Source organism: Lichenostomus cassidix, chromosome 14, assembly GCF_008360975.1.
Source record: "Lichenostomus cassidix isolate B80296 chromosome 14, HeHo_3.0, whole genome shotgun sequence".
In the NCBI taxonomy this organism is placed as follows: domain Eukaryota; kingdom Metazoa; phylum Chordata; class Aves; order Passeriformes; family Meliphagidae; genus Lichenostomus; species Lichenostomus cassidix.
Window position 1 is genome coordinate 14,655,348 of NC_139495.1, and position 27,634 is coordinate 14,682,981.

Consider the following 27,634-nt stretch of genomic DNA (forward strand, 5'->3'; position numbering starts at 1 on the left):
ACCCTGGAGCACCAGTGTGATCCTGCCTGATCCTTTCATTCATGAAGGTAAAATAGTGGTGTTAATCCCCAGAGCCAGGAGGGATAAGCAGGGAATGCTTATAGCTGCTTTTGTGGACATCAGAGCTCACTGGGGTTGGGATATTAGCTGGAATTTGGGAAAAAGGAAGTGAATGGGCTCTGGTACCATTCCAGGGTAATCCAGTGTTCTCCTGCAGCTGCAGTCCCATTTTTTAGGGCACTTCGCTCCCATCCAATGCTGTTATTAAGTTGCAACTCCAGTGCTGCTCCAGCAACTGTCCCCTTGGAAAAGAGCCAGCAGTTAAAATGAATCATTCTTAGTGTTTCAATTCTGACTCCAAAACAATTTCTTGTGCAGTCAAAGATCAAAAGGCTGCTGTAATTAATAAAGACTGACCACCTTCTGATTGGAACCACTGCATTTTTATTTCGGACTATAAATAGAATTCCCCTCTATTTCCCATTCCCTTACACAAGTAAATGAAACATGTAGCTGCATGTAACTCCATCCAGGAAAACACCAGCACAAACAGCTTTTAACCACGAGGGAAGGAGCTGTGTGTTGGAGGCCCTCTGCTTTGGGTTCCCTTTCATGCTGTGCAACCCCTTGTGTCAGGCAATTCTGCCATCTCTTCATGTCCTTTTCCTTGACCTCTGTGGTGTGTGCATGCTCCTCCTGGATCAATGGCTGGTGCCATCACAGTACATCTTGACTCTTCCCCAGCAGCACAGGCACGGAGGTGAATAAATGGTGGTAGTGGGTGTTGACATGGTGATTCTGGACTGAAACCTTGGTTTCCACAGAGCTGGTTTTCTCAGAGGACGAGCCCATCATTGAGTCAGTTGTCCACGGTGGGACTGTCTGGCTTATCAACATGCAGCTGATGTAACCAGCTCCTGCTGGTCACCTCGGAGTCACCTGGACCTTCAGTCTCTCTCCTGACACGGCTTTGTACACAACTACGTAAGTAGAAGTTGAAGAAACTGCAGGTTCTACTGTTTGGACTTGAGGCACTTCACTGTTCTAAGGCTTTCTCTTGTTTTCTGGTAGGCAGGGCAGAAGAGGGGGAGAAGGTTTGGCTGTAGTTCTGGCAGATGTTTTCCACTACTGGTGTTGTTTTCTGCAGTATGTGACAGCAAGCAGTGTGGCTGCATAGCATGGCTGGGGCAGAGGCTGTAGCGGTTTGGAAGATGCGAAGGAGGGCGAGGCTTTGCAGTGATCTGGGTGTCTACAAGGTGCTGCAGCTCGGACTGGCTGCTCTGGATGTGAAGTTTCTAAAGTGGAGCGAGCGCTGTGTAATTGCTTCCGGACACCAAGACTGCCAGCTCCTGGATCGACATCTCCTTGTTGAGGTAACTGTCGTACTGGGCCATGGTGAGCCTGCCGCTCTTCAGGGCATCCTCGATGGAGAACTCCCTGCCGGACTTCCTGTCAAGGATCACGGATGATTCCCCATTGGGACCCTTTATTGAGATCTCCTCCCAGTCACATTCCTGGCTCTTCAGTTTGACAAACAGGCTCCATTCAATGAGGCCAAACACGTGAGCTTCCTCTGGAGACATCTCTTTTCCTGTGTCAGGATCAATGACCACGATGGAGCGCCTCAGGTGGTTCTCTCTTTGCTCCCTCTTGATAGCCACTGTCTTCAGGCGATTCTGGAGTTGCTCAATCTCTGCATCTTTTTCTCTGGATAACTGTTTCAGATCCTCTAATTCTCGTTCCAAAGCTTGGAACCTGGAGTCCAGGTTTATTCCACTGTCCACATGGGTCATGTTTCTCAAATCCTGAGCTTCTGTTGCGGTGAGTTCAATCTCTGACTGCAGTCTCCTTGTTTCCATCAGCAGGTTCTGTTTCTCGAGGTGTAGTTTGTGGTTTTCCTCCCTTAACAAGTCTAGCTCCTTTGATGACTTGGAGTTGTTGAATTCCACCTCGGACAGCCTGGTTTCCAGGCGGTTGATATCTGCATCCAGCTCCCTCTTGCGCCTACTTTCTTCCTCCAGGTTGCTCTTCAGCTTTTGAATCTCGTACTCCGTGTCTCCTTTGTCCACTTGGACGCTCTCTGAAAAGACCACTTTCTCCTTCACCTCCATCTTCTCCAAAGAGAGGAGCTTCTTTCTCAGGGCTTCTAGTTCGGTCTGCAGGACTTGTCTGCGGTGCTTCTCTTCTTCTAACTCCAGCTTGAGGAGGGAATGCTCCTTCTCCTGCTGGGGATCTTGCTGAAGGATCACTTTCTGTTTCACAGTCACTCGTTCTGTCGTTTCTCTTTCCTGTTCTTCCAGCTCGTTCAGCCGGATCCTGAGCCTCTGCACCTCCAGCTCAGCCTCCCTGCGGGCCTGTCTCTCCTTCTCCAGCTCCTCGAGCTGCCGCTCCAGCTCCGAGCGTCTCCTCTGCAGCTTGCGCAGCTCCTCGCGGAGGCCGTCGATCTGCTTCAGCTCGCTCTCGATGCTCTGGGAGAAGGAGTTCACTTCGGCTTTCAAGGCAGGATCCTGCTCATACTTCACTACTTCCTGTTGGACCACTTTCTCCTTCACTTGGGAAAGTTCTTCCTCCTTCTGTCTTACTTTTTCTTCTTGGAGAAGGCGCTCCCTCTCCAGGTCAATGTGCTTCATCTGTTCGTCTGACAGCTGCACTCGCAGCGACTCGACCTCCTCTCGAGTCTTGGGGTCTTCCCGAAACTGCAGGATTTCTTGAACAACTTCCTTCATTTGCACTTGAGGTTTGGTGTCTTTCAAAGCTTGTATCTCTTGTTTGAGCTGGTAGATCTCCAGGTCAGCTCTTTCGATGGCTCCGGTCCTCTCTATGATTTCCTCCCGGAGTCGCTGGAGCTCCTTTTCGGTTTCTGGGTCATTCTTGTACTTAATGACCTCCTTAATGACTTCTTTGACTTCCACCAGGGGCCCTCTGCTCTTCAGAGCAGCCAGCTCGTTCTGGCAGCTCTTTAGCTGTTCATCCCCACCACGGTACCTCCTCTCCTGCTCCACCAGCTCCAGGCGGAGGTTGGCAACTTCATTCTCAGCCTTGGGGTCTGGGCGCACGATCTCACGCACTTTCTCCTGAACAACCACCTTGGAGTTCTCTTCCTCCAGCAGCTGGATCTTCCTGAGCAGCTCAGCCTTCTCCCGCTCGTTGGAACGGCCCTTGGACTTCTCATCCTCGTACTGGCGCCGGAGCTCGTTCACCTCCCTCTCAATGACCAAGTCTTTCTCCACCTTCAGCACCTCCTTGACAGTGATTTTGCCCTCAGCGATGGCCCGTTCCTTCTCCAGACGCTTGAGCTTTTCCTGGAGGAAGCTGAGCTCTTCCTCGTGCTTCTGCCGAAGGGCACTCTCCCTCTCCTTGGTCTCCTGCAACATCCGGAATTCCATCTCCAGCTGAGGGTCGTTCTGCAGCTTCAGCACCTCCTTCTCCGTTACCTTCTCCTGCTCTTTGTTCTTCTCGCTGGACAGCACAGCGATTTGTTGGCGTAAGAGGATGACTTCGCTCTCCCTGGTCCCTTCCTGCCTCCTGAGTTCTTCCAGTTCCTCCTTGAGCTTCAGGATTTCATCGGCTTGAGCCTTATCTTGTTCAATCCTCAACACCTCTTTCACTATGTACTCCTGCCCTCCTTCCCTCTTCTCGTGCTCCAGGACACGCAGACGGATTTTGAGAGCCTCCAGCTCATCCTGGAGCACCTGGTTCTTGCGCTGCTCCTCTGCCAGGTTTTGCTGCAGTCTGTGGAAGCTCTCCTCCAGCTGGGGGTCAGGCACCTTCTTCACCAGTTCTTTCTTCACCACAGTTTCTTGGGGCTTCTGGTTTTGCAGGTGGACAATGTTGTTCTGGATGGCTTCGATCTCTGCTTCGAGCTGTTGCCGACGCTGAGTCTCATCCTCAAGCTCTTTCTTCAACTTCCAAACCTCTTCCACAGGCTTTGCGGATTTTTTGGTCTGGGCAAAGTCTTGTGCCACCTGAATCTCTGGCTGCTGTTGTTGGAAAAAGGATCAAAAAAAAGTCAAAAGAATCCAGTTAATCACACTTTTGGTGCTTATCATCACAGACTCACAGAATCATTTAGGTTGGAAAACAACTCCAAGACCATCAAGTCCAACCTGTGACTGATGCACACCTTGTCACCCAGCCCAGAGCACTGAGGCCTTCCTTGGACACCTCCAGGAATGGTGGAACACCTTCACCATCTCATTGGGCAGCCCTTTCCAATGCCTGACCACCTTTCCATGAAGAAATTCTTCCTGATATCCAACCTGACCCTCCCCTAGCACAGCTTGAGGCTGTTCCCTCTCCTCCTGTCCCTGTTCCTTGGGAGCAGAGCCTGACCCCCCCAGCTGTGCCCTCCTGTCAGGGAGTTGGGCAGAGCCAGAAGGGACCCCCAAGCCTCCTTTTCTCCAGGCTGAGCTCCTTTCCCAGCTCCCTCAGCCACTCCTGGGGCTCCAGCCCCTTCCCCAGCTTCCCTGGACACACTCCAGCCCCTCAATGTCCCTCCTGCCATGAGGGGCCCAGAACAGGACTGGAGGTGCCCCTCACAAGTACCAAGTACAGGGGGACAATCACTGCCCTGGTCCTGCTGGCCACACTATTCCTGACCCAGGCCAGGATATCCAACAAAACACCAGGAGGCAGTTGAGCAATGGCAAACTCTGAGCTGGATATATTTACAAACAGACTTCTCTACAGGTTCCCAGGCTGAGAAATCCTTTCTGCAATGCCTGCTGCTGTCAGAACAAAGCTTTGAGCCACAAGGGACAGTAATTCTGCCACAAAATGGCAGTAAGAGTGTTAAAAATGATGTGGAGCTTCCTAGGATGAGTGGGAAACAGGACTGGGGGGTGGTCTGTCCGATTTAAGTGTCTGCTGATCAATGATTTAGGGGGACAAAACACCAGCTAGACTTGTTCCCACTTCAGCCTGTATTGGCAGAGCCCCACCTGTGTGTCATTCCCAAGTTTCCATGGCTCCAACATGGGTTTCCCTTCAGCATCAGCTGCTCCTGTGATCACTCACCTGCCGCAGGAGACTCTGGGCGAACTCCAAGTTCTGCAGCCTCTGCTTGTTCACAGCGTTCACTTCTGTGTATTTGGCTGCCAGAACAGCTTCCTGCAGAACAGAAACATGTTGGGAAGAGGTTGAGAAGGCCAGAAACAACAGGCCGTAAAGAGGTAACTGGCTGCTCCTCCAAAAATCTGCAGCAGTCAACTGCCAAGCTTTGGGGGAGGGAGAGGGATTCTCATGCATGGACACACTCATGGTCACACTGGGATTTTCCTACTCAAGAGAAGTAAAAAGAGGAGCAGGAAGAACCAGGTGGACACTTCTGCCTGCCTCCATAAGCAGGATGAGTTTGAGGCAGGTACCAAACAGATCCTGCAGAAATAAGTGGCTTGTGGCCTCATCTCGCTGTAAGTATTTCTGTCTTTGGTGGTGAAATCTCTCTGAAGGTCTGGAGAACAGAAAAGCTTCCAGGTTTTTGACTTTTCTCCTTCTTTTCCCCTTTCAAGAAGCGTTAAATCCAGCATTTTCCCTCCCTCATTCTTGCCAGCTCTGTCCAAAAAAATGATGAAAAATCTCTTCCTCCTCATTCTCTGCCCTTCCTTGCAGTCCCCTCTGCGACCAAGGTCCCCACAGTAAATGCAGGTGTTTGCAAACCCCCAGTGGCCCTGTGAGCTGCTTTAGCTCTCCTCTGGCTGCCCCTTGCTTACCTCCTCTTTCACTTTGGCAGCTGGTGACTGCAGCCTGGGCTTCTTGCTCATGTAGCCATTCCGGCCATTCTCCAGGTCCAGGATGGACCGCAGCTTCTCAGCTTCCAACTCATAGTCCTGTGAGACGACATTCCCAGGAGAAACGTGAAATTATTGAGTCCCCTTCATGCACAAGCTCCTCATAAGCTGCCCTGGCTTTTGCAACTTCATCCCTTGACACATTTTTTGGGGAGGCCACAAAACCCCACCCTCTGCTCTGGAGCCAGGCTGGGAGAGCTGGGGGTGTTCACCAGGAGAGGAGAAGGCTCCAGGGAGAACTCAGAGCCCCTGCCAGTGCCTAAAGGGGCTGCAGGAGAGCTGGAGAGGGATTTGGGGAAAGAGATGGGGGGACAGGACACAGGGAACGGCTTCCCACTGAAAGAGGGCAGAGTTAGATGGGACATTGGGAGAAATTCTTGGCTGTGAGGGAGGTAAGGCCCTGGCACAGGGTGCCCAGAGAAGTTGTGGCTGCCCCTGGATCCCTGGAAGTGTCCAAGGCCAGGTTGGATGGGGCTTGGAGCAACCTGGGAAAGTGGAAGGTGTCCCTGAAAATGGCAGGGGGTGAGATGAGCTTTAAGGTCCCTTCTAACCCCAACTACTTCATTTCTATGTTCTCTCAAAGGCAGAATTTCAGTCCTTACCTTCACTGCCTGCTGGTACTGCTGAGCTGTGGCAGAGACCTTCTGCATCTCCTGTTCCTTGCTTGCAATGTCGCTGAGCAGTGCCTGGGTGCAAAAGACACAAGTCAGAGGGAATGCAACATCCAAATGCATTCTTCAGCCTTGTTGGGGGTTACCATTAAAGTCACAACCCTGAAAGTTCCAACCTCCTCAAGCCACCCTGCTATGTATAAACAAGGCACAAGGGGGACAGCAGGACCTTAGAGCACAAGAATAAATCCAATAAATGTTTATCTTTTTCTGTTTGATGTTCAGGAGCTAACTAAGTTCTGTTTCTTTTAGCTCCTTCTTCTCCCCCTGTGGGGCCTGGGATGCTCTGGGATTTACCGCTTGGCTCTTCAGCTTCATCTCCACTTGCTGGATGTTGTCAGTCTCCTGGGGCTCATAGTTGGGGATGTTGCACAGGAACTGGTTCACCTTATCATAGTTGGTGCGGTAGTTGGAGTAGGCACTTTTTGCTTTCTGCAGGGTCTGTGTTCTGTGGGGGAAATCAGCTCAGCTTCAGTCCTGTCACATCTCCTGTGCCAGCTGCAGACACCTCTTAACCCATCCCCACTTCCCCCACTCCTTAAAACATGGCTTTGAGCCAGAGTTGTTCTCTTGGTACCTCTGTTGCAAGAGAACTTAATCCTAAAGTTTGCCCAACTCTACCCAGCCACTGCCTGCCAGCAACCTCTCCCTCTTCCTCCTCAGACCTCCCTGCAAGCCCTTCTGCAACTCCTCCTTCCCAGGATAGTGCTGTGCCTCTTCCAGTTTCAGCACGGCTCCAACTCCCCAGCACACAACCCAGCTCTCCAGGCCGCTCCTGCCCTGAAATCTCACCTGTGGTCGATCTGCTTGCTGAGGTTGTTAAAGCGCTGGTTGAGCTTGTAGAGCTCAGCCTCCTGGCGCTCGATGTCAGGGCAGTGCTCCTGGAACTTGCTGGCCAGGGTGTTGGAGCATGTCTTGGTCCTCTGCAGGTTCTGCTCGGCTTCACTGAGCAGGAACTTCTTGGACTGGAGCTCCGTGCCCATGGCCTGTGGAAAAAAAGCAGGAGAGAGGGATTCTCTGGGGTTTCACACGTTCCAGGCTCTTGTCACTGTTGTCAGCCACATCAACTCCAGCAACTGCACTGGAGCTGCAGCAGTGCCACAGTTGTGGAGAAAAACAAGTTCAAGGCTTGCATGGTAAGCAGAACCACCATGTAAACCTGAGTGGGAGAAAAGTGACTTCTTACTCTCTCCTTGACCTGCTGACCTATAAAAGTAACCATACTCTGTGCAAAAGAGCTGCTGCTCCTCATGCAAGGCTTAGATCTTGTTCTTGCCACTGCAGCAACTCTGGAAGGAGCAGTGAAAGTTCTTCTGTCCTAGTCTGAACTTGGGATTTCATGGAAAAGCTGAAGTAGCACAGAAAATTCTGGCCTGGCCAGTTCTTGATCTTTCTGTAGCAGAAGAATTGACAGTTTGGATAGTTCATCCTAGCAATAACTGTTCTCAAAGCCTTGCCAGGTCCATCTTTCCAGTATCAGGCCACTGTGTTGCTTTTCCCAGACCATTTTATCCTTCACTTTTCAAAGAATCACAGAAGGTTTTAGGTTAAAACCTTAAAGTCCATCTCATTCCATTGCCTGCCATGGGCAGGGATACCTTCCACTATCCCAGGTTGCTCCAAGCCCCATCCAGCCTGGCCTTGGATATTTCCAGGGATCCAGGGCAACCTGTGCCAGGGTCTCCCCACCCTCACAAAGCAGAATTTCTTCCTAATATCTAAAATAATTCTCTTTTAGTTTAAAACCATTCATCTTGTCCTATCACTATGTGCCTGTGTAAAAAAGTCTCTCTCCCTTTTTTTCAGAAGCCCTATTTAAGCACTGCAAAAGGCTCTAGGATCTCCCTGGAGCCTTTTCTTCTCTGGGTGAACACCCACAGCTCTCCAGCCTGGCTCCAGAGCAGGGGGGCTCCAGACCTCAGATCATCTTTTCTGGACCTCTCCAACAGGTCCGTGTCTTTCTTGTGCTGAGGACTCCAGAGCTGGACACAGCACTGTGGCTGGGGTCTCACCAGGGCAGAGTAGAGAGGGAATTTATCTGCATTAGTCCTTTTGTCAAATCACAAGACTTCAAGTGGCATTTGATTTGATTTGATTTGGGGATGGGAGACGTTTGTATTTGAAATAGGTGGGCATCACAGCAGTCAAGGTGAGCTCTCATGCCCAGCTGGGGGAGGCCATTCTATCACCAACATATCCAAGCTTGTGAGTGGAGCAGGAATCACCATAGCTTTTGGAAAGTGATTTTGTATACACAGTGTGTGAACAGGGCAGGAAACTCACCAGCAGCTCCTCCTTCTTCCTGTCCACCACCCGCAGGTCCTCCGGTACCGTGTCATCTATGACCAGTTTGTTCTCATAGGTTGACAGCAGGTCTCGGCCCTGCTGGAGGCTCCTCTCCAGGTTTGTGGCCACCTCAACCCTGTAGGGCCATGAGAGGGAGGTGTTTAAGCACATCTGCACCTCCTCCTGCAGGATCCTGCATTAGGCTGGGCTCAAGCCGGGATTTAGGGCGTGACTTACTTCTCCTGGGCAGCGCTGAGCAGCTGCACCACGCGCTCGTACTTCTTGTTGGTGTTCTCCACCTTGCTCCTCACCAGGCTGGCGCTGCCCGTGTTGGGCACGGATTCGATGAAGGCCTCACACTCCTGGATCTTCCTCGTTTTCTCAGGCTCTATCCGACGGACCTCGTTGGTGATGTTCTGCAGGAGGAACAAAGCCTTTAGAGCAGCTGAGCCAAGTCCTGCTGGCTACAAAGGACCCACCCTTGGCTGTCCAGAGGGAGGAGGGAGGTCAGGGCTGAGGATCTGTGTTAGATGGAAGGTGCCTTTCAGACCTGCAGGGCATGGAAGGACATTTTTGGCTGACTTTCTGTTGACCTGCCTCTCCTTAGCAAGGAAACTCCCGCTGGGGAGTGGTTCCCAGCAGCTCTAGCACTGTCAGGGACATGCTGGATTCATCTGGACTGTTGGGCTCTGACGGATGAATCCTTGTCTGGACACCAAAGTGCTGCAGGCAGTTGGAGCAATTTGCTTTCACTTGTGGTGGCACCTGGATTTTGACACAGCCTTAGGCAAGTGCTGTAACAAGGGCCTGAACTTCCTCCTAAACCAGGGGAGGTTTGTGGCACGGAGCCTGCCTTAATTAGGGGTCTGAAGGAGAGGAAAGGAGCTAGATGCTACTGGCACCAGAGCCTGGAGGAGCAGGTCTGCAAGGAGAAACTGCCCTGCACCACAAGGGTTTTCCTGCTTCTCTCTGAGCTGCTGATGGTGGTGGCACAGTTAACATCCCTGCTGTGCTCAGACTGTGGGCAGGATCAAAACCTGAGGGCTCCCCTCTCTTCCTCACAGCCACCACCTGCAGCTGTCACTTTTTTCCCATTCAACTGAGCAGGGCCAGGAGCAGGGCAAAGGTTTGTGGCTTCTGAAGCTTCTCATAGGGCTACTCCACATCTCCACTGGAAGAAGCTGTGAGCATCACTTCATGCCCCATTTCCTGGGCTCAGGGAGCACTTTCAGCACCCCTGGTTACTAAAGACCACCCTGGAGACCCTTTGGGAGCACAGCCCCTGTATGGCACCATCCCTCAGCTCCACAGCCCCTGCCTTGAGGTCCTTGGAGCGCTCGGTGCTGTCCTGCACTGCCCGGCTCTGCTCCAGCGGCGGCCGCAGGTTTGCTGTGATCGCCTTCTCCTGCTTGTCCAGGTCACTGTTGACTTTCTCCAGCCCTGCCAGGAGCTGGCGTCCCCGAACCGAGGCAGCATCTGGAGAAGGAGGGGAGACCAGGTGGAAGCTGGGTGTTGGCTCAGTCCCACTGGTAAGTGCCCAACCCTCATCCTGCTGCACTCCCTGTGACCACAGCCTGGCTGTTCTGCCCCTACACCCATCCAGCACTCTTTTCCCCAGGACCCTTAGGAGGTGGGGATATCCCCATAAAATACTCCACCACCTAAGTTCAGGCCTTTTAGTGCCCCAGGCTGCCCTCCTGCCCCGCACCTCCGATGCTGTCTGCCTTCAGCCCCTCGTAGCGCTGCTGGAGGATGTTCTTGCAGTTGTTGGTCTTCTCCTTCACGGTCACGTAGTGCTTGGCAATTCTGCAAAACGGGACAGCAGGAGGTCAGTCAGACTCTCAGCCCCTCCATCACCCTGTCACAATCCCGGTGCTGCTCCAGGAAGGAGCTCCACCTCTGCAGGGGTTGAGGGAGCTGCTCCCTCGAGGCAGCCCTGAGCAGGTGGGGGAAAAAGCACCTTCACCTCATGTTGGGGTAGAGCAGTGTCTTCAGAGCAGGGGAGAGGCAGCCAGGCAACTACCTGGCTGCTGAGGGAGGGGTGGGCAGCTCCCCCTGCCATAATAGCTCCCCAGAGGAGGGGGGACCTGGATGGCTCTGAGCCACCACCTCTTTGCCAGGTCGGATCTTGTGGGAAGCAGGAAGGGGCAGGAATCCCTCCTGGAAGAAGCCTGAGGCTCCCAGAAGGCAGGGCTTCGCCGTGGGAATTGGGGCAGGAGCCCTGGGGTGTCAGACGGGTGCAGCGCTGGTGGCAGAGCCTGCGGCTGGGGAAGGAAAGGCCGGAGGGGCAGTGGGATGGTCCTGCCCAAGGCTGGGGACACGTACTGGTCTGCGAGGGCGATTGCTTCTGGGTCGGGCGGGGGGATCATGAAGCAGACCCCGGGGGCGCTGATGGTGTCTCCTGCGCTGTCGGCCACTTCCCAAACGTCTCCGCTGTTCCTCTGCAGGGTGTAGTGTGCTCCGCGGCTGATCTGGCCCTGGGGGACAGGAACCGGTCACAGCAGCACGGCAGGAATCCCCACCGCCACCGGCAGCATCGGCACACCCCCAATCCCTTCTCCCGGCTCCTCCGAGTGTCTGCTGCTTGCCAGAAACTCATGTGCCTGCTCCTCCCTCCCCGCAGCCTCCAGGCACCGGGCCATGCCTCTTGCGACAGCCGCGGCAAGCGAATTCCCACTCGGGCAGAGATGAGGAGGCGTTTCCAAGGCTGCGCTCCGGCTTTCCTTTTCGGAGAAGCCGGCAGCTGAGTCAGCTGGAGCTGCTGGCTCCTGTCCCACCCCTGACACTCCCGTGGTGGCTGCCGGCTCTGCTGTCCCATCCCTTTGGCCAGCTACTCAGTGCTGCAGGGACTGACACGGTGGTGGTGGGGATGAGGGGATGCGGACCGGGAATGGCCGGTGGTGCAGGGGTGTTCCTTTGGTCAGGAGCACGCCGGGACATCGGCACAGGGAGCGTGGGAATGTGACAGAGCTGTGCTGTCGCAACGTCCCGAGGGTGTGTGAGAGGCAGGGAGGCTGCGTTTCCCCCGGACCCCTCCTGCTTCTCTGCTGCAAAACCTGCTCTTCCCACTGGGCCGAGCACGACCTTTGCCTTGTTCCCGCTGCAGGAGCCATCGCTGCTCGGGCACTGGGAAAACCTGCTCCTTTCCCAGTGCCATTCCATTCCCGTGCCCCCTGAGGGACAGTCCCAGCAGAATTCCTGGGGTGCGGATGGCAGTACCTGCTCGCCCTCGTACTCGCACAGAGCCTCCACGGGGATGGGCTGCAGCGGCGCCTCTCGGCGGTACCGCAGCGGCAGCACCTGCTGGCTGCGCTCCTGAAGCGACTTCACCACCGCCTCGTACTTGTCCAGGGCCTTCTCCTGGTCCTGGTACAGGGCAACAGCAAGAACCGGTTGGAAAACAGAAGAAGAACGAGCTGCTGGGCTCTCACAGCCAGGGAGGAGCTCATTCCCACAGTCGGGACAGAGACTGCAGCTTCTCCTGTGCTGGTGCTGCTGAAAGCACCTCCTGCAGCCCTGTGCTCCTGCTCCAAGTGCTCCTGCACTCCCCTTCTCTGCCTCCTTCTGCAGCCAGGCTGAGCACTGGGGCTGTGCCCAGGGGTTGCCATGCCAGCAGGCAGTGACAGGGGTCTCTGGTGCATGGCCTAATCTGTGTGGCTGTGTGTTGGTGGACAGCCCCACTCCCAGCTCTGATTACAGCCCTGTCACAAGGCTCTCCACCAGTTGCTCTATTTCTAGCCCTGCAGGTGGAGATCCCGAGATGTTGAGTGGGATGGAACATGCAGGAGGAGAGGGGACAGCTCTTGGGAAGAGCTATCAGGTGTCCTGGGACACCTGCATCATCTGGGCCTGCTGCAGCATGCTTGGGCTTGGATTTAGGCTTAGGCTTGGGCTCAGGCTCAGCACAACCCTTCCCAAGTGGGTGATCTCCAGCCCAACTCCCGGCAGCACAGCGAGTTCCACAACCTCCTCTGGCAGCAGGTCTAATTATGCTCCCACCCTTAACGAGTGCTAACTCAATGAGAGAACAAATAAAAACCAGCCCAGTGAGCAATTACGTTGCTAGGGGAGAGGCAATCTCTAGCCAGAGGGAAAGGAAGAGCCGGGGGAAGGCCGGGCACGGGGAGGCAGCAGCATGGCCCTGCTGCTCCCCATGGACAGGGCTGGGCCAGGTGCCCTCGCGGGCGGGGACATCCCTCTGCCAGTGCCATGGGGACACGAGTTCCTGCTGCTGCCTCCCCTGCAGTCCTGCCTGCACTGACACTCACATCCAGCTCCCGGAGGAGAGACTCCAGCTGGTATCTGTCCTTGAACTCCGGGCTGAACTTTTGGTCCAGGTCTGTATCCACCTTCTTCAAAAGCTCCTGAGCATCCTTAGCGTCTTTCTGAAACTGCAGAAAGGGAAGTTTCTTGTGAGAGAGGGTCCTGCTGAAGCATGGAGCAGACCGCCCATGGTCCTCACTCAGCCACCAGGAGCTACTCCGGGCATCTGGACACCCAGAACACATGGAGAAAAGCAAGGAATCACTATTTCCTGTGCTCAGGACATCAGATCGAAAGCAACAACCAGGAGCAGCTTATAGCCTGCAGAGTTGTTGAGTCCCACCTTTCCCTGCCCTCTGTGTTGTTTCACTGGGACAGCATCCCCACGGTGTGTGGTGCCTCCATTGCCAGTGCCAGGAGAAGGGAGAGCTAAGCCCTTCCACACACAAACCATCCCCTGGGGCAGCTGTTCTGGCAGATCCCCACGAAAGGCACTGCCTGGGCTGGGCACCACAGCTCAGCTTTGGCAAGAGACTCATCGGCTGGTGAACACGCCCAGGCTGTGGGAGAGGAATCCAGCCCGACCTGCTCCCCTGCAGAGCCTCCCTGGCTGTCGGATGCCATTTATCCAGCAGACATCTGTCTGCCCAGCTCAGCTGGGACACTCAGCCCTTGTGCTGGGCTCCCCGGGGGGAGCTCTGCTTGTGGCAGCTGGGATTTCCTACATGGACCTGTTCTGCTTCCCAGTGCAGCATGCAAGGTCTCCCCTTGCAAGGCTGTGTTTGGGGCTGAGGAATCCCCACTGTGCTGGGGACAAGGATGCCAACACCGACTGTGGCTCATGGAGCTCAGTGTTGGAGCAGAAGTTTTCCACAAGTCATGCTCTGGCCAAGCAACCATTGACCTTTGGTACCTGAGCAATTGTGAATTGTGTTCTATCAGCTCCAAGTGCTCTCCTAGCCTTAAAAATCCTGGTTTTGGAGGACCTGATCTCTTCTATACTATTTTCAGGGTAGATTTTTGTACTCTGGGATCTCCTCCAACACAACACCTGCTCCCTAGGCTCCAACTACTTGCTGCCCCCAGGGATGTGGTACCTTGTGGAAGTCCTCCATGAACTTCAGGTGGCTCTCCTCACAGATCAGCAGGTTCAGGTACTCCTTCCAGTCGGCATGCACAGCCTCGATGTGAGCCTGCAACACAGGGGTGGGAGGGGACATCAGTGGGACCCCCAGAGCAAGGGGGGAGCCTGAAGTGCTCACCAAGAAGTCCCAGTTGCCATCATGAGTGAACAGTTTGGCTGCCTCTGGAGCCACCCAGATACTCTCAGGGGGAAACTAGGGTGGGAATACCCAAGGCTGGGATGATCCCATGGGAACATAGGCTCTGTGGATGTGTCCTTGTGTCCATGCTCCTCCCAAACAGGGAAGTGTTCCACCATAATCTATCCTCTCTAGGTGGGCACAGGGTAATTGCCACAGGAATGAGGAAGATGGGAAGAGCTCCTTAGGTTTATTTTCTCTCCTCCAGGGGTGTTTACACATCTGCAGGTGAAGGAGGCTTTTTTTTTCCATTTGGCATGTCAGGAACTAAAGTCACGAGTGGTGCTGGCACTCTGGAGAAGGGCTGGGTGGGTCTCCCGTGCTCTGGAGTGAGTGGGGAAGCTGAGCCCCATCCCTGGTGCTCACCTCGATGGCATTCTTCCCAGGGTGGTTCTGAGCCAGCAGCTGATCCCCATCGGCGTGCAGCTTGTTGATGGCCTCCTCCTTCTCCTCCAGCTTCCGGTGGATGAAGTTCTGGATGGAGAGAGGTGAGATATTGATCCCCACGCAAAGGGAGGAGACCCTGGCTGCGGGCTGGGACTGAGCAGCTCCACAAGACAAAATGTGATGCTCTCCCACTGCAGCCTTCACTTTTCCTTCCCTTGCAGATGTTTCTAAAGATGTGACGCCTGCCAAGCCAGCTCTGAGATAAGGGACAGGAGGGTGAGGGAGCTGTTGCGCTTCCCCATCACGTTATCTTTGGCAGAGGTAAGGATTAATCTCCCTACACCTGTACTATCAGCTGGACATCTCCAAGTGCTTCATGATGGGCTGGGGGAGACTGGGGCACAGGGGAAGGAATATTTCCTGCCCCTATCCAGATCCCCTGGCCCCTTGCCCACTTCCCCTTTGCCCAGCACCAGTCAGAGCAGGGCCAGGCTGCCAGGAGCCCACAGACCTCGTACTGGCGGCGCCGGCTGGGGTAGTCCAGGTTGTGGTCGCTCCAGTCGTAATGGGTCCTGTCCTTGGCCTGCTGATCCAGCCAGTAGAGCTTGTTGGTGCAGCGCTGCATGTAGTCCTGCAGCGAGTTCAGGTCCTGCTGCCGCTGCTGGGAGCCAGCCTGTGGAGGGGCACAGGGAGAGCTCAGCCTGAAACTCCTCTCTGTGGGTACCCCAGGGGTGCCTGGCCACCCCAACAAGGGACCTCTGCAAGAGGATCCTTCCCCCAGCATCCCAGAGGCTCTTACCAGCAGCTTCTGGTATTTGGCTTGGAAGTCGCTCATGTTTTCCTGGAGGGGAAGCAAGGCAAGGGTTAGGAGTGGTGTCTGGAGAGTGGTGGTCTGGCAGGAGCTCGAGGGTGCAGAGGGATGTGGGTTTAGGATGGAAGGGGATGTGGGTTTATGGGATTTGCCCCATTGTAAAGCCAGAGCCTGTGTGTGATGCTGAGCTCTGAGGCTGGGTGTGGATCTGGGCAACCACCCAAACCTGCTCTGAGCTGTAGCACCTTGGATGGTGGTCTGTCCTCCCCTCCATCCATGGCTCAGGGCAGGGCTGACCCTGCAGGGTGGCAGGGAGAGGGGCAGGAGAGCTGACCTTGCTGCCATCCTTGACGATGTGAGGCCCGATGGCCATGACCTCGTTGTGGAAGATGTTGTGCTCTTCTACTTGGCTGTTGACCAGCGGCAGGTCAGTCCCGAAGCCTTTGCTGCTCAGCGCATCCTGTGGTGCACAGGAGTTGGGGTTAGCGATGGGGAGTGGGGTGAGGGCCATCCCAAAACCTAGGAAACTTCTCATGGAGCTGGGCTGGATGGGATGGGATGGGATGGGATGGGATGGGATGGGATGGGATGGGATGGGCTCCGGTGTGTGCAGTGCATGGGAGCACGTGGATGATATCAGCTGTGCTGGAGGGCAGCCATGGCAAAACCAGTTTGTGGAGGTTAACGCTTCTCTGGCTGCAAGAGTGCAGGGAGTGGGATAAAATAAAAAATAAGGGCTGTGGAGTAGAGCCTAAAGCAGGTGGTGGCTGAGGCCAAGACCGGTGCCACCTCGAGCACTCGTTCCTGGTGCTACAGCAGCTGGCCTTGTCCCATCACCTCTGCCCCTCCCCTACCACCCAGCTGTTTGCTGCTCCCAGTGTGAAGCTACCCAGAAGTCTCCCAGGAGCTAGTTTCTCCATGGGGAGCTGCACAAGGTCCTGCCCAGCTGGTGCTGCTGGCCAGGCAGTGACACTAGTGGCCCCCTTGGTACCTGTTTCTCTTCGATCACTGTTGACCAGTTGACCTGGGGCTCAATGTGCTGCAGGGGGAAGTTGTAGATCTGGTCATGTTTCACACGCAGGTTTGCCACTCGTTCCTTCAGCTGCCGGATGCTGTGGGAAGGGACAGGTGAGGGTGGGATGCAGGATGTGGGCATGGGCTGGCATTAGCATTGGTGGGTGCAGATGTTCCTCTGCCAGGCTCCCATGGAGTGGGGACTGCCCTTAGGGGAGACCTCAGGTGGGCTGGCAGCAGCCACCTTGTGAAATGGCTGGGGAGGGAGAGGGCAGAGGTTCCTGTGCTGATTCCTGGACCTGGGGCAGAGTGTGGGGCACAGCAGGCAGGTGCCACCCTGCCATGCTGCCATAGCTCCCACTCCATGTGCCCAAGGGCAGCTGTGGGCCACACACCCTTATGGGAGTTGGGATGTAGATGAGCCCATGGTGACCCCCCTGCTGCAGGCAGCAGCTGAACAGAGCCCCTGGAGAGGCCTCCCCCTCCTCCAAGGGCTCAGGGGACAGGAGTCCCCCGTGGCACTCACTCTTCTGTGATCATGTCCCCCTGGGGGTGTTTCATGTGCCGTGCCACGGCTGCATCCCCGTCCAGCACGTAGAGCAGCTTGTCGGACTCGGAGAGTTTCTGTGCTGTCAGCTCCTTGTACTGCGCCAGCTGGCACGCCTTGATCTTGTGCAGGTCCTGCACAGTGGAGAAAGGGTCACCAGGGAACAGAAGTGCTATCCAGGTCATCCCACCCTGCTCTCCCTTGGCTCTGGAGATGGGCAGCAGGTCTGCTGTCTCCCATCCCCTTGGGATGTATTTTTCTTTCCCCTTGCCTATTGTGGAATCAGAATCATGGAATGGTTTGGTTTGGAAGGGGTCTTAAAGACCATCCAGCTCCAGCTCTCCTGCCATGGGCAGGGACACCTTCCACTAGATGAGGTTGCTCTAAGTCCCATCCAACCTGGCCTGCTGAGGAGGGGCTGGGGAGCTGCATCACCTTGGGATGCATCCTTTGGGAAGAGGAGGATGGTTCAGGCCTCTCCTCCTCCATCCCAGCTCCTTGCTGGGATGCACATCCCTGCTCTGCACAGTACTACCCCTGGGTAGGGGGGAACTTTGGGGCCCTGTTGCCTGTTACACCTTCCCACCCTCTTCCCATGAGCAGAGAAACCCCAACATCCCACCTTACAGACCATCACAAACCAAATACCACCACAGGGCAGGGCAGCCACCCACAGGTGCCACAGGAGAGGAGGTGAGACCCCGGGGAGTGGGAAGGGCTGGGGTAGGAGGCAGAGGGGAGACAGGACTGTTGGGAGGAGCCTGGGAGTGTGGGACTGTGCCTTGCTCACATTTTGCATTCGGGAGTCAGTCTCCACGATGTTTTTCTCCACCTGGTCAGCATTTTCCTGCAGGCGCTCGATGAGCTCGGTCAGCTCTTTGCTGGAGATGCTGGGGAGAGAAAGGGGAGCTCATCACCCCACAAACCTGGCGACAGCTCCCGGGGTGCCCGTGGGGTGCTGTGACCCCAGGGGTGGCCAGGGGCCAGCCGAGCCTGCCAGGCACTGCAGCTGTGTGTGACTCACTGCTGCCTTTCCAACACTTTCCAAAATACTCGGCTGCTGGGCCAGGAGGGGGTGGGGGATGTGGTATCTCCCCCGGGTGAAAATGGGAGTGATGCCTGAGCCTCCCTCAGCTTTGGAGCAAGAAAGAGAAGATCTGTTTGCAGGGACAGGGAGAGAATCACAGAATATCCCGAGCTGGCAGGGACTCACAAGGATCACCAACTCCCAGCCCTGCACAGACACCCCAACAACCCCACCCTGTGCATCCCTGAGAAGGGGGCCCAGTGTGGAAACAGAGGAGCAGGAGCAGCAGGGGAGCCCACAGGGGAGGTGACCCTTTTGAGGCTGCTGCCCCTGGGCAGCCCCTGCCTGCAGCCCTGCTCTGCCCCTCCGTGCCGTGCTCAGGGCTTCCTTCTCTGCAAGGAGTTATTCCCACTTTAAACCATGGAAAAGGATGGGATCACACACGTTGCAACCCTTTTAATGCTTCTCCCGTGCTGGTCACTGCCAGCCTCCCCCTGTGACACTGGCCAGGCTGGCAGGGGGCAGGACCAGCCCAAATATTCCCATCCAAGTGCAGGGATGGCGGAGCTGGAGCAGAGGCAGAACAACCCGTGACGCAGCTTCTGCATTGCTGGGGTTATTTTAAACATTCCGTCTCCTTGCTGTCACTTTGGCTGCAAGGAGAAGCTGCAGCGTGCCAGGCCAGCTCCAGCAGCCCAGGCACTGCCCACAGCTCTTGCACCCCTGACCAGAGGTAGAGCAGGGTGTGCTCCCCAAATCCCTGCAGCTGGAGGGAGCCGAGGCTGCTGGCAGGGCTGGGATGTTCCAGCTGTGCTGTTTTGCCATCTGGGCTTAAACCAAGAGTTTAGTCCAATCCCAACCACCTTATTATAAGCCTTAATGACCTTGTTATGTGGTGGCAGAATTAATCTTTATATGGCACTTGGAAGTGTCACCTGCTGCTGGAGCAGCTGGAGAGGAGGAGCATGACAGGCTGGGGACAGTGGGGCTGAGTTGGGCAGCACCAGTATCCCAGCAGTGCTGGCTCATGGCATGGAAAGCTCCTGCATCCCCAGGTAGAATCATGGAATTGGAAAGGTTGCAAAAGCCCTCTAAGATCCAGTCCAACTGTTCCCCAGCACTGCCAAGGCCACCACTAACCCAGGTTCCCAAGTGCCACATCCACATGGCTTTTAAATCCCCCTGGGGATGGTGACCCCACTGCTGCTCTGAACAGCTGTGCCAGGGCCTGACCAACCTTTCATTGAAGAAATTTCCCCAGTATTCAGTCTAAACCTCCCCTGGCACAACTTGAGGCCGTTTCACCTTGTCTTGTCCCTTGTTCCCTGGGAGCACAGCCTGACCCCCACCTGGCTGCCCCCTCCTGTCAGGGAGTTGTGCAGAGCCAGAAGGTCCCCCTGAGCCTCCTTTTCTCCAGGCTGAGCCCTTCCAGCTCCCTCAGCCAATTCTGGTGCTCCAGTCTCATTCCCAGCTCTGTTCTCTTCTTCCCTGGACACATTCCAGCCCCTCAGTGTCCTTCTCATCTGACCCCAGGATTGCAGGTGCTGAGTTTCAGGACCTGTTCCTACCTGCCCCGTGTGCTGTCACTTCAGTGCTGCAGAACAAACCAAAGCCCAGCTCTGGGCTTGTTCTTCCCTACCTCAAACCTGCCCCAGGCTGCAGGAGCCTTGTGGCATCCAACAGCTCCAGGAAAGTTCACACTTCCCTGGGAAGTTCTGGTATGGGCATGGTTTACATAGATTTTTTTCTTTTTATAGAAGCTGCATCATCAGGTTGGTACTCAGAGGTTTGTGCCTGTTGCTGTGGCTGCTGCCTGCCTGGCACCTTCTGCATCAGCAGCACTCCTGGGCAGAGGAGCCAAGGAAGGGGTCACTGGGAGTTGTGGTTGCAATAATTCCATGGCTAATCCTCATTCTGTGTTCAATAATCACAGCTGGAGGGTGCAGGGTGCACCAGGAGATGGGATGTGGGAGGCTGGCTCCTGCTCCAATGGTACAAGCAGCTCCTCAAAAGCCACTTTGGGGTTTCTTCCAACCTTCATCATCCCACAGAAACCAGGGAAAACGTCAGATGGAATCAGTGGTTTGGAGTGGGTGACTGAAACGTGCCATGCGTGTTGGGGTGTCTTCAGGTGATGGTTGCTCAGAGTGGGCATCTCATGCATCCTGGCAGAGCTTGTGGCCACCAGAAAGCCTTCCTCACCTCCCACCCATGAACTGGAGGCTACCTGAGCTTGGAGAGGCTCATTATCCAGCTGGGAGCTTGGGATGCTGTGTTGGTTTTGCTTGGCCTGGTTTTTGGTAGCAGAGGGGTCATAAAGATGGCTTCCGAGAGAAGCTGCTAGAAGATTCCACATGTCCAGAAGAGCCAATCCCTGATGGCTCTGAAGATGGACATGCTGCTGGCCAAGTTAAAGATGTTGGTTATGCCTCTGTGATAACATATTAAAGAAGAAATCAAAACAAAGTGACACATAGTTGTTTCTAGCCAGAGGAGTTGAGGACATGTGAGGGAAACAACATGGAGATACCAAGGTCAGCTGGTTTGGGATGGGGATGATGTGTCCAGGTGAGGATGAGCTCCTCATCCTCTTTCCCCTGCTCCTTCCTGAGGCTGGAGCCACAAACTGTCCTCATGCCTGTCATCACCTGTGCCCTGCCAGCTCCTTCCCAAGCTGGGGTGCTGCCCCTGGACATCCCTGTCCACCTCCCACCCTCTCCATGACTTCGGGAACCCATGGCCAGGGCAGAGCCACCCTCCAGCCCCTTGGTCCCAGGGGATGATGCATCCCTTCCCCATCACTGCAGGGACTGGGATAAGGTGTGGGGCTGGGAAAGGGGAGGTCAGAGAATGGCAATTCCCTGTGTTGGAGGGGATGGTTTGCCTGGTGATCCAGAAACTGCTGCCTCCATGTGCAGTATCTGGGTGACCAGGGAAAAGTAGTGCAGCCTCTCTTGTAGCAAGCAAGGACATGCTGGGCTGGGATGTGGGCATGGCCTGGCTCTCCTGACGCACACCAGGGAAGCTGTTTGCTCTCCCCACCTCTGTGGTTTATGTGAGAGTCACCAGCTGAAGCTGTGGAACTGGGAACTCTCATAAAAACTCCCATGGGAGCTGCATCTCAAAACTGCAGTATCAGGGAGCTGATCTGTGCTCACCATCCTGCCCTGAGCAGGGAGCTTGGTGGGTGTTCTGCTCATCCCACTGCTGCTGGAAATGCAGGGATAACAGAGAAATAGAGGAATAGAGAAATGCAGGAATAAATAGAGAAATAAGAGAGAATGGGAAGCTCTCCTGTAAGATCTCTCATTTGTCTCCACACTTGTTACTTTGGTGCCACTTCATCAACAGCTTGAACATCACTGATGTGACAATGTCAGCCCTGTTAATGACCTGCCTGTCCCCTCCACAGCTGGGTCTGTGTGGATAAACCAGAGGATGGGCACAGTCCCTGCATCCAGCTGGATGGCAAACAGGGGCTGGGAAAGCTGAGGCCTGGCTGAAATCTCCATGGGGATGGAGGAGTTTGACTTCCCTGTGCCCTTCACCTGCTGCGAGGGGGAACATGCTGGAGTGCCAGGATAATGGGGAATGGCTTCCCGCTGTCACAGAGCAGGGTTAGGTGGGATATTGGGAAGGAATTCCTCCCTGTGAGGGTGGGGAGGCCCTGGCACAGGGTGCCCAGAGAAGCTGTGGCTGCCCCTGGATCCCTGGAAGTGTCCAAAGCCAGGTTGGATGGGGCTTGGAGCAACCTGGGCTAGTGGAAGGTGTCCCTGCTATGGCAGGGGGTGGAATGAGATGAGCTTGCAGCTCCCTTCCAACCCAACCCATTCCATGATTCTGTGCAGAAGCACAAATTGATAGGGAAACCAGTCAGAAGCGTTGGCTGTCCCAGGAAAAGTGTGTGGATGGGATTTACAGGACGTGGCTCTTTTGGGAAGCTGCCGGGAAGAGCCATGGACACATCCAGGCTTTGGAGCAGAGCTGCTGGCAGGGTAAGACAAAGGGAAGCCAAGGCCAAAAAACAGCCTGGGGAGGATGGCTGGAGCATGGAGCAGAGCTGGGGAGGGAGAAGGGCAAGATTTGGCCAGAGCCCAGCTGGGATGGGCAGCACACATGAGACTGAGCAGAACCAGGAGCAAAGGTGCCCAGGGCATGGCCTCTGTGAGGCTGCAGCAGAGGGGGGAAATGCAGAGCTGTTCTGCTGGAATAGATAAGGCTTTGTCTGAGAGATGAAAAAAAAATTTAAAAAAAAAAAAAAAAAAAAAAAGCCTGGAAAAACTGGCTTTCCCATTTCTGGAGAACTTTAACATTCTCTGGTCAGGAAGGAAAAAATGATCTCTCTGATGGAAAGCTGTGCAAGGCAGAGGAGTTTTTTCTTGTCAGTGCTGTTCCCTGGCTGGGGTGAAGGACCCCAGGTCATTCCCATGGGGAATGGGAGGGGCTTTTTTGGGTTTCTCCCAGCTAGGGAGGTGGGAGGAAGCAGCTGCTCCATGGCAGACAGCACTCCATCCATGTGCCACAATTCTGGCCTCAGGTGGTGCTTTGTTTTAGAGGGACTTGGGTATTTCTGAAGGTTGAGGGGCTTTCTCAGGGCTAAGGGATTTTTTTTTCTCGGGTTTCCTTAGGGCTTTAGTGCTCTCCTTAGTGCTTTTGTTATGATTTGTTGGGGTTTTTATTGAGAGAGGTTCTCAACAGCCTAATGTGATGATAATTATTCTGATATGGAAACTTTGCTGCTAAAAACTGGAATTTTTTTCTCTAATCCTGTTTTTTCCCCTCTGTCTTCTCATCACGTTGCACCTTCACTGGTAAGAGCAGTTTTTGGAGCAAACCTCCCTGAGATCAGTATCTCTAGCAAGTCCAAAGGTCTTGTGCTTGCTGGCAGGTGGTAGAAAATCCTTTTGATTTCTCAAGTTTCCTTTTTTCCAAACAAGGAGGCTGTTCCCTTAATCCCTCCAAGGAAGGATGTTCAGACACTCCTGGAGTTTTTAGCTCTCCAGCTGACTGAGGCCCCAGGGAAGGCTCCTGCTGGGAGCTTGTACCACAAACCTGATCCTTGCTGTGAGGGTTAATGGCAAAGCTCTGTCCTGCTCAGCCATGCTGCTCTCCTGTTGGGAAACCTTCCCATCCCAGCAGCCTCTCCTGGTGGGATGGCTTGGCCAGGTAAAGGGGATTTGATTGAGGATGGGGTCTGAGCATGGATCCTGGTCCTGCTTACTGCGTCCCACCAGTGGGATGGACAATCAGCACAGCAGGGAGTGACCACCCACTGCTGCTCTCAATCCCATCCCCATTCAATGTCCACTTACATGGATTTCATAAAAACTCTCCCATGTCAGCCCTGCTGCTGGAGGCCAGACTTTAGGAGGGATTAAACTGCACGAATCCTCCAGAAGGCCACAGCACAGAGCTACAAATATCCTTAAAGCTCCCCAAGCCACAACTCTCACTGCATGAAATTCTCTCATGCTGATTTTAATGACACTGGAGCGAAACTGTGGCAGGGTAGAGGGCACAAGGGCTGGGCTCTGGCTACACTAATTCAGGTTTGGGAGAGATTAGGATCTGGCTGAAAACTCAGAGCAGAGTTCTGTCAAGCTGCCCACGTTGGGGCGTAGCTGGACAGCAGGGTTGCTGTGCTCAGCCCAGCCTGTTCCAGTTGTGTTTATCTTCCCCCATGGGAATGGTGATATTTTATTGTAATGTGCATGGAAATGAGAGCAGAAATGGGGCGGCGATGGGAGGTTTGCTCCGCCCTGAGTGTGGAGCAGCTCCTGACTCACCTGCTGTCTGAGCCTCCTGCTGACTCCAGCCCTCTCAACCTGCCTGTGCAAATGAGAGCCAGCGCTGCAGGCAGAGCTGTCCCAGCTGCCTGCACCCATCAGAGATGGGGAGTGAATCTCCTGACACTGGGAAGGGTCTCCAGGGCTGGCAGCACTCCTGGCTGGACGCTCTCACCCTGAGGACCCCGAGGATGAACAACTTTCCTGCTGACAGGAGGGAGAGTTTCAGTAGCAGCTGTAAAGGCTGAACTGGTTTTTATCATTAAATTATCAAATTATTTGAGTTAGATGGGCAGGAACAACTTCTCTAGCCCAGGTTGCTCCAAGCCCTGTCCAGCCTGGCCTTGGACACTTCCAGGGATCCAGGGGCAGCCACAGCTTCTCTGGGCACCCTGTGCCAGAGCCTCACCTCCCTCATTGCTTTCTACCTGCCAAGCCTGGACCATCCAAAGGATAAGACAACCTCCTGTTTTCTAAGCATGACAAGAGTTTGAGGAACATGATGAGGAAGGAGGCTGATGATTTTCCCCCACACTATGGCTCTGTTCAAGACTTGTGCCTTCCCTTCCAGGGGCACACATCGATGTCACCACTCAGTGGTCATGGCTGAATTCCCAGGGCCTTACAGTACTGAGATGAGAGCAGAATAAAGCAACCAAGTCCATGGGACAAAAGAAATGCCACCATCATCCTCCAGGATTCCCAGTCAAAGCACGAGATGCCCACACACCTACTGATGTGCCCAGGGTTGGATGGAGTTGCCTACTGAGCCTGGAGACCATGAGCCCAGGCAGACCACAGAGCTGCTGCAGCTATTCCTGAGGAGAGACTTGGACCCTGGTGCTGCTGGATGGGGGGCTGAGGGCTACTTTGGAGTTGGGACAGGGTGGCTGTCACATCCAGGGGACAAAGAGCTGTTCATGGGGAGATTGCAGCACCTGGCTTGGGGTTCTTGACTCACCAGTGCTGCTCATGAAGATGTTCTCATCCTGGGAAGGCTTTGTCCTGAGGCTGAAGAAGCCACCAAGGCTCCCATGGCTCCTTACCAGGCTCTGTCCTGCTGCCGGATGATGCTCCCCGGGCAGCCCCTGCCTCCCTGAGCTGAGCTCGTGGCCCTGCCTCCCGGGGCTGACAGGACACGCTCCAGCGCCCCTCACTCTTGCCAAACCGGTGCTGGGTTTTTGCCCTGTCCCTCGGTGCTCTGCAGGCTCCGTCCCGGGCAGCACCGTGGCCCCGAGCCCTGCCCAAGGTGCAGCCCCTGCGCAGCCTCTCGGGCCGCGGGATGAGGCTGGGCTCACGCGGTGTCGAAATCTCGGTCCCTGCTGACGGCGGGGGCGGGCGGTTGATTTTAGGAGTGTTGCTCTGTTTTCCTGGCAGCAGAGCTGGGCGGGAGCCGCCTGGGAGCCTGGCAGTGCCTGGAGCAGGGGACGGGGCAGGAGCTCCTCGCTTCTTCGCAATCCTCCTCCAGCGAGTTGTTCAACCGGTCGGGCACCGGCTTCCCCATCTTGATGGTGGGGCTGTTTCCACACGGTGGGAGTGTTCCCTGGATTCACAGATGTTTGTAAACTCCGAGGCAGGAATTAACAAATTGGGGCTAATAAGCACAGCTCTCCCCGAGGTGTGCACGGACAGCCGGGGCGCGGGGAGGGAGGGAGGGTGGCCCCGGGCACAGCCCTGCGCTGCTTCCTCAGCCACCACCAGCCAGAAAAACAGAGGTTTCAGCCTGGCCCGCAGCCTCCGGAGGTGCTCTGGCACCTGCCCAGGGCCGCCGAGCTGCAGGCAGGGCGGCGCAGGGAAGGCTCCTTCCTTCCTGAGCCCATCCGCCGGCGGCTGGCGAGAGCACGGGGTGCCCAGGGCTGGCAGGGCTCGGAGCACAGCGAGCCAACCCCGGCCACAGCCCCACAGTGGGCACCCCGCACAAAGCAGCTCTGTCTCTTCCTGCCTCCCAGCGTGCCGATGTCCTGCACTGCCAGCCTAGGTGCGAGGTTTCTCGCTTTCAAGCCGCCCACGAACACCCCCGAAGATTAGAAATGCGATTGGCATTGGCACCATCCTTCACCCACGGGAACGCCGCGGCCATCAGGGAGGTGCGGAGCCTCAGAGGGCTCCGTGCCACCCCCATCTCCTCCCGCCTGCCCTCCCCGGGGCAGGATCTGGCAGCAGCGTGCCCCGGGCTTCGGGAGCCGGAGCCTGGGCGGCCCTGCCGAGCCAGCCGGGCTGCCCGGGGAGCGTTCCCCAGGGCTGGAGCTGGAGCCTCAGCCCCAACAGAGGGAGCTCAGCGAACCCCCTGTGCCAGGGCAGCAGCGGGCAGAGCCTCCCCGGGCGGGGAACAGCCTCCCACCGCCACAGCCCCTCTCCCGTGGGCAGGGGCAGACAGGGGCTCCCTGCTTGGGAAATGTCGGCGCCTTCTGGGCTGCCTGCTCCCTTTCTTCTGAGTCCTCGAAGTCACCTCAGCCCCTGCAGCAGCTCCCCAGTTTCCTTCCCAAAGGAGGATTTTTGGGAGTAGGGCGGCTGCTCCGAGTCCAGCCAGGACCGGAGAGGAGATGGAGAGGAATGGGAAGGCATGAACAAGCCACGGGCTTGAATCTTAAATCCTTGAATCACTCAGAATCCTGGAGCACTCCACACGCTCCAGAGCTCCTGCGGCTCCTCTGGGAAACACAGGACATGCTCCTGAATTAATCCTAATATCCACCTCTTTGGAAAAACATCCCGGCGCAGGCAGGGACTGGGGACTGTCCACCTTCCAGCCCGGAGAGAGGCTGAGCCTTCCTGGGGAAGGCTCATTAAAAATCCCTGGGGAGGGATTTTTACACCTTTTCCCTCTTATTAGTGACCTTTCACAGGGCACATTCACCACGCTGCTTTTTCTTCTTTTTTTCTTTTTTTTTTTTCAACCAGTACAGCCGAAACGCATCCCCACCCCATCAGAGGAAACGACGTTGGACCGAATCCTTGGTCCTGAGAGAAGAGGGGGATGACTGTGGAGAACAACCAGACCACCTTTGCCTGAGATCTAACCCAGCACACACCTGGGAAGCAAAGGAAGCTGCCCGCTGGAGCTGCTGCTGCTGCGATGGGAGGGGAACTGGGAAACACAATCCGTGTGCCCACAGCCGGCACAGGAGATGCGGAGCCAGCTCGGGAGGAGCTGACACTTCAGGGGGCAAACATCGGAGTTCCTGCACATCAGGGGCTCTACCACCACTCAGAGGGTGCCCACACCTCCAGGATGTCACACTTCAGCGTTCCTCACCTCGGGAATATCCAGTCCTCGGGGGGTTCGCACACCTCGGGGGGTTCCCACATCTCGGGGTTGCCCACACCTCCAGGGGTGCCCACTCCTTGGGAGGTGCCGACAATTCGGGGTTCCACACCTCGGGGGGTTCCCACACTCGAGGGTGTTCACACCTCGAGGGATTCCCACTCCTCGGGAAGGTTCCCACTCCTCGGGGGGACTCAGCTCTGCCAAGCCCCGGTGCGGGGCGGGGGGGATGCTGCGGGGCGGGATCCCCGGCATGGCGGCTCTGCTCGTCCCGGGAGGTGCGGGACTGCCCGGGGCCGGGTCACTCACCTTTTCTTCTGCACGGAGGGGCTGTATTTCCCTTTGTTGCGTTTCCTGAAGAGCGAGTGCATTGCGTCCCCGCACGGCGCCCGCCGCGCTCCTCCTGCCCGTCCCCGCCGCCGCCCGCAGCCTCTGCGCCGCCACCGGGCCGGGCCCCGCCGGGAGG

At 55.7% G+C, this 27,634-nt stretch overlaps 1 protein-coding gene across 1 annotated transcript; it reads right to left on the minus strand.

The window, feature by feature from the left end:
• Nucleotides 1–421: 421 nt before the first annotated feature.
• PPL (periplakin) lies at nt 422–27,634 on the minus strand. The gene is made up of 22 exons (XM_085075149.1): nt 27,478–27,634; nt 17,881–17,980; nt 17,070–17,224; nt 16,521–16,641; nt 15,864–15,989; nt 15,518–15,559; nt 15,230–15,391; nt 14,698–14,805; nt 14,107–14,202; nt 13,015–13,137; nt 11,966–12,112; nt 11,072–11,223; nt 10,455–10,552; nt 10,065–10,222; nt 8,984–9,162; nt 8,744–8,882; nt 7,253–7,446; nt 6,758–6,908; nt 6,392–6,475; nt 5,712–5,828; nt 5,017–5,109; nt 422–3,980 (listed from the first exon to the last, which is right to left on the minus strand). The coding sequence occupies exons 1-22, from the start codon at nt 27,537–27,539 to the stop codon at nt 1,296–1,298; spliced, it is 5,292 nt and encodes a 1,763-aa protein (XP_084931275.1). The 5' UTR covers nt 27,540–27,634; the 3' UTR covers nt 422–1,295.

What these genes read in the sequence shown, in the direction of transcription:
- PPL (XM_085075149.1), bottom strand. Translation starts at nt 27,539, where the DNA reads ATGCACTCGCTCTTCAGGAAACGCAACAAAGGGAAATACAGCCCCTCC. An exon ending in GAAGGCAGACAGCATCGGAG is followed by an intron (nt 10,223 to 10,454) that starts GTGCGGGGCAGG and finishes CTCCTTCTCCAG; the next exon opens with ATGCTGCCTCGGTTCGGGGA. An exon ending in TGAAGCTGAAGAGCCAAGCG is followed by an intron (nt 6,476 to 6,757) that starts GTAAATCCCAGA and finishes TTTTGCACCCAG; the next exon opens with GCACTGCTCAGCGACATTGC.